This window comes from Crocodylus porosus, unplaced genomic scaffold (genome assembly GCF_001723895.1).
Source record: "Crocodylus porosus isolate Cpor-Errol unplaced genomic scaffold, CroPor_comp1, whole genome shotgun sequence".
In the NCBI taxonomy this organism is placed as follows: Eukaryota; Metazoa; Chordata; order Crocodylia; family Crocodylidae; genus Crocodylus; species Crocodylus porosus.
The window spans coordinates 84044793-84049581 of NW_017728906.1; the positions used below are offsets into that span (position 1 = coordinate 84044793).

The window sequence follows — 4789 nt, forward strand, 5'->3', positions numbered from 1 at the left end:
AGAAGAGGGCTGGAAAAGGGCCTAGATAATGCTTAACTGGTAGCCTGTTGTATAGAAAACTGTGCTGGGGAGTCCGAGAGATGCAGGGTCAAATCTCCTCTAGAAATGGAGGGTGTGAGTGTAGTACCTGCTTCTCACTTCCTAAGCCAGTGCTGTTCTCACTCAGCAATGAGGGCTAAAACTAGTCAAGGGGTTTCAGCAGGTGAAGCTTTGTTACTTGTGCTCACCCACACAGGCATGAAAGGAGCCGCATACCAGCGTGGTATGCCTACAGTATAGTCTACTCCACACGCTCAGGAACAGGATCACAAACAATGCATATCATAACTGCCAAAAGTAGCAGTTACAAAGCTGAAAAACTGCCGTTTGTGGTCAATAAAGTGAAAGCTAGCATGCTACCCAGCATTCCTCCTCAAGGACAAAAGGACGACCAGACACATTGCTTAAATGAAGGATTTTCAAACATCTTCAGTGTTAATATCTTAATATAGTTTTTGTAAACCACCCTATTTTTAATTGCCTGTATCACCTTCCCCTTTATTCACAAATCAATTATGTACTTATGGGTTTAAATACTATGGAATTGGTTATTAATAGTACATGCAATAAAGCCCAATACTGATTCTCATTCCTTAACCTTCTTCAAAATATTTTTCTATAAAAGTTTCATACAACTCTGTGTTTTACTGATGTACAAGTTAAGCACAACCATGTTTTTCACAATTGCAAGATTATGCAGCAACCGAGACCAAGAACTAATGGAACTTGTAATATGATATAATTCTGTATTATACACGTGCATGTATTTCACAAAGTATTTTCTAAGCACCTTAAAACACAGCTAAAATGTACTTTTATAAAACTGTTTATTGCTTTTTGAACCCTATAAAACCTTAGTTACAAAGCCCTATTCTACAGTCCTATTAAGTCCTTTACGGCTTTTTAACAGTAGCTCTTTGAAGCCATTCAGGTTTGTCAAATTAAACAAGTACCAAGGATATGTATGAGTTACCAAACAACAGATGAAGAAGGCAAAGGTGTGTGATAAACTAATTTATCTGAAATTTGTCATGTAGTTCACCAGTTTCTGATTGGATTGAGTATTTACCTTATCAGTACTATTCACATTGTTTCAGTAGCTAAAAACAAGAGCACTTTTCATGATCTGATACAGGTTACTCAGGTATTTTAGATAAGGCACAAAATAGATGTTTGATTTTAGAAACTTTCATTCACTCCATTTTTAAAACACATTCAGGTTTGTTACTTGAAGTTATGATTTTGGCTCTCAATACTTCTTTATAATAATTTCTGATTATTGTCTAGGTATTTACATGCTAAACTAGTTTGGTGTCCAAGCAAATAAAACATGTTTAAAGTAAAAAAAAATTCTTTTACCTTGAGCTATGAATTTTCTCACTGCAATATTTTAAATGGGGCCCTTCCTGTTTACCTGACTGCATTTTGTTGGAAGTTTCATATCAGGGCAAAATTGTTTTAGTTAGTAACTTTCAACAATAACCGTACATTTAAAATTGCTTGTACTAATCTACATGGATTACCTAAATCAGATTAGGAGGCATCTGTCAGGGAGTTATTTTAAAGAAGCAATAAGAAAAGCCTTGAACTTCTCTAAATCACACTTAATCATGACAAAAGCTTTTCTCTTTTTCTTAAGGTGATCTTTCATGTCCAGTACCATCATTCCTCTAGTTAGTGATCCATTCAGCTCCACGGTTACAGCAGTTTCTATGGCTTCTGTGACAAAGCTCTCATCGATTGCAGCAGCCATAGCATAGGAATCACAAGACACAAATCCTGGAGATACGAAGTTTGGATTTTTTGATTGCACCAGTTTTAGAGAGTAAGCATGTATTTTCTTCATGAAGTTACCCTTCTTGGTGTCCAGACTTATCCACTCATGATAGAATTTCTGCAAGACAAAGAATGATGCTTGTCATTAAAATAAAAAAATACATGACAACAAATATTGGGCCATATCTTCATGCCTCTTTTTATGATTAAGCCAGGATTGTTCAGCAATACAGCACAGCTTTAGATTCATAGGCTCAAAGTCAGGAAGCTCTGGTTAAGGGCCAAGTCTTGTAATGTAACTGGATCATAAGAATATGTCATGCAGATAGAGTTCCCAATGACTATACAGAAGCCAACTGCTGCCAATTAATTCTAAGTGAGTAAAAGTCCATCAGTGCCGTCCAGGCCCTGGGATGATACTCACCAAAGCCAGCCTGAATTATGAAGATTTAATTTACCTCAAGAATAAAGCTTTTCTATTTAGAATTCTAATTAATCTCATCAGATGTGGTTTCATGTTGTCTCAATCAGCACTGGATTACTAACAATGCTGACCTATTTGAACACGCTGGAGACACCTTAACACTCAACAAATTCTTCCCAATCCCAGACTGGAATCTTGTCCTTCTCTCAATTTTGAGATTTTTGCTCCTAATTGTAAAGATGATTGCTCTCTCAAGTTGTTCCCATGAGGTGGCAGTAATTAGCTGTAGTGATGCTCCGTTATCTTTTCCTCCATCTGATATGCTGCAGCAGACTCATGAATGCCAAGGATAACAGCTTGCAGGCTTGCACTCTCATTAGGGGTGTGCAAAGCGGGCAGCATTCGATTCAGATTGGCCCACAGTGATTTGATTCACCGACTTGGATCACTGCCCCAGTTTGATTTGGCTGAATCTGAAGAGTCAATTCTGATTCGGAGAATCAGTGATTCAGCCATAAACACAGCCTTATGTCTTTTCTACATGCCTCGAGCTCCCAGGTGTGGTTTGTGATCGCTGAGATGGTGGGGCAGATAGAGCGTAACCATAGGAGTGTGGGGGGGAGGGGTCCACCGCCCCTACTCCAGGGGGTGCGGGGAGGCAGTATGCTGCAGCCTTCAGTGCTGATGAAGCCCACAGCCCAGGGTACCCAAGTGACGTAGTGCAGAGCAGTTCATGTCCAGAAAGCTAAAGGTGATTCACAATGCTTGGGTGCACAGTGTAGCAGGGAGACACAAGGGATGCAGACAGAAGTGACAATTTGTGCCTGATCTGGGCACAGAAAGTGGTTTATAGCTGTGACCAAACAAGTGCACAGCTGCAGACTGCTTCAAAAATGGTTGTTTGGGTGTAAATCTGGGTTCAGACAAAGACGTTTCAAAACAGCGTCTTCTGTCATTTCTGTCTGTGCTGCCTCCCAGCCTCTCCCTGCAGAATGGAAGTGGGAAAAGGGAGCAGAGAGAGTTCAGTCTGGGGCTTTTTCAGACCCCACTGGAGAGCTCCTGAGGTGGGGGGCTCCAATTCACCCATCTCACCCTCCAGCACTGACTGGGGAACCCCAAGAATGAGCTCCCTCTGCTCCCTTTCTCTTCTCCTGTTCTGAAAACAGGGACAGGCTGGGAGAGTACAGGAGCTGCTGCTAGGGGAAATTGGCTGCAGGTTCCAGACAGCGGCTAAATTCCACCTGCCCCCCAGGAACCAACAGTGAACATCTCTTTGGTTTGGGGAATCATTGCAATTCAGAAGTCTTCCTGAAAAGATACAGCAGGGAGGTGTACTTCTGCCTGAGCCCAAGGAGCAGCAGTGGGATGGACAGGTGCCCAGTGCAGCAGAGAAAAACAGAGAATAGCAGGGGGGCATCTGGTCCAGCAGGGGACCGCCTTGGCACAAATGCACGGGGGAAGTACCCTGCATGTGGTACAACAGTGAGGGCACCTGGGCACAGGGTGCAGCAGTAGGGGGTCATCCAGGCACTCGGTCAAGCAGTGATTGGGTGGGAGTAAAGCTCACTGTGGGCCTTCTGCTCACCTTTTGCCCAGTAGCTGCCACAAACCCCCAGGCACCATGGTGCATGAGGTGCCCCCATGGCTGAAAGCCCCTTAACTGAGGGGGCTCCGAGCCATTGAAGCTTAGTTCTTGCTGGTGCAGGGGGAACCCAGGATCAGGCTCCCCCTGCACCAGCAATAAGGTGCAGTGGGGTCTAACGCACAATTCCACATGTGGCATGGCAGGATTCATGACTGTGCAGACTGTGCATTAAATCCCATTGCGACTTTACCTGAACATGTAGAGGGAGCCTAAGGGATCAAACCATGTGTCAGGGCTTCTGGATAAGTTTAGAAGCCCATGCATAGGCATCTATAGACCTTGGCATACCAAAATGGAACCACCATTTGATGCTGCTTGTATGAACTAGGCATTGTCAGAGCACAGCTAAGCATCTGGTTCCTCCAGGAGCTCAAGCATCTCTCCCACCAGAACTAACCTGGAATGCAAAGGAGCTTATATAAGAATACATGGTGCCTGAATGTAGGCTCCTTCTTATTGTTGGACTTACAGAGTAGGGCCAGCCAGATTACCCTCTGGAATTGTGGTGCATAAATTACACCCAAGTCCTATTTAGGTACTTCCAAGACCAAACGGGATATGGTTCCTTATTCTTTGGTGAAATGCAGAAGACTGACCATGACCAAATCTACCATGAATATGAACCCATAATAAAATTAGGTATCTTACCCAAGGCAATGAACTGCGAAATGTAAATTCCCATGCTGCAATATACATAGGACAAGTGTACTCATTTAAGACGACATAGGCAGCTTCTGGATCAGTTACGAAATTGAACTCTCCACACACTGTAATGTTTCCTCTGGCTAAGAAAAAAAAAGCAGAAAACAAAAGTAAACAAGAAAACCATAGACTCAGAAGTAGGGTTGGAAGGAACCTTGTAGATCTTCAGGTCTGACCCCCCGCCTGGGCAGGAGAAAAACTGG

General features: G+C 43.0%; 1 protein-coding gene across 1 annotated transcript in view; it reads right to left on the reverse strand.

Annotated features, from left to right (window-relative positions):
- Positions 1–209: 209 nt before the first annotated feature.
- LOC109306175 (inosine-uridine preferring nucleoside hydrolase-like) overlaps positions 210–4789 on the reverse strand; it is a 10286-nt gene continuing 5706 nt past the window's right edge. Inside the window, exons 3-4 of the mRNA XM_019529453.1 lie at positions 4533–4669; positions 210–1933 (exon numbers count right to left, since the gene is read on the reverse strand). Of these exons, the coding sequence (XP_019384998.1) occupies positions 1595–1933; positions 4533–4669 (476 nt within the window). The 3' untranslated portion in view covers positions 210–1594. The remainder of the gene's footprint in view (positions 1934–4532; positions 4670–4789) is intronic.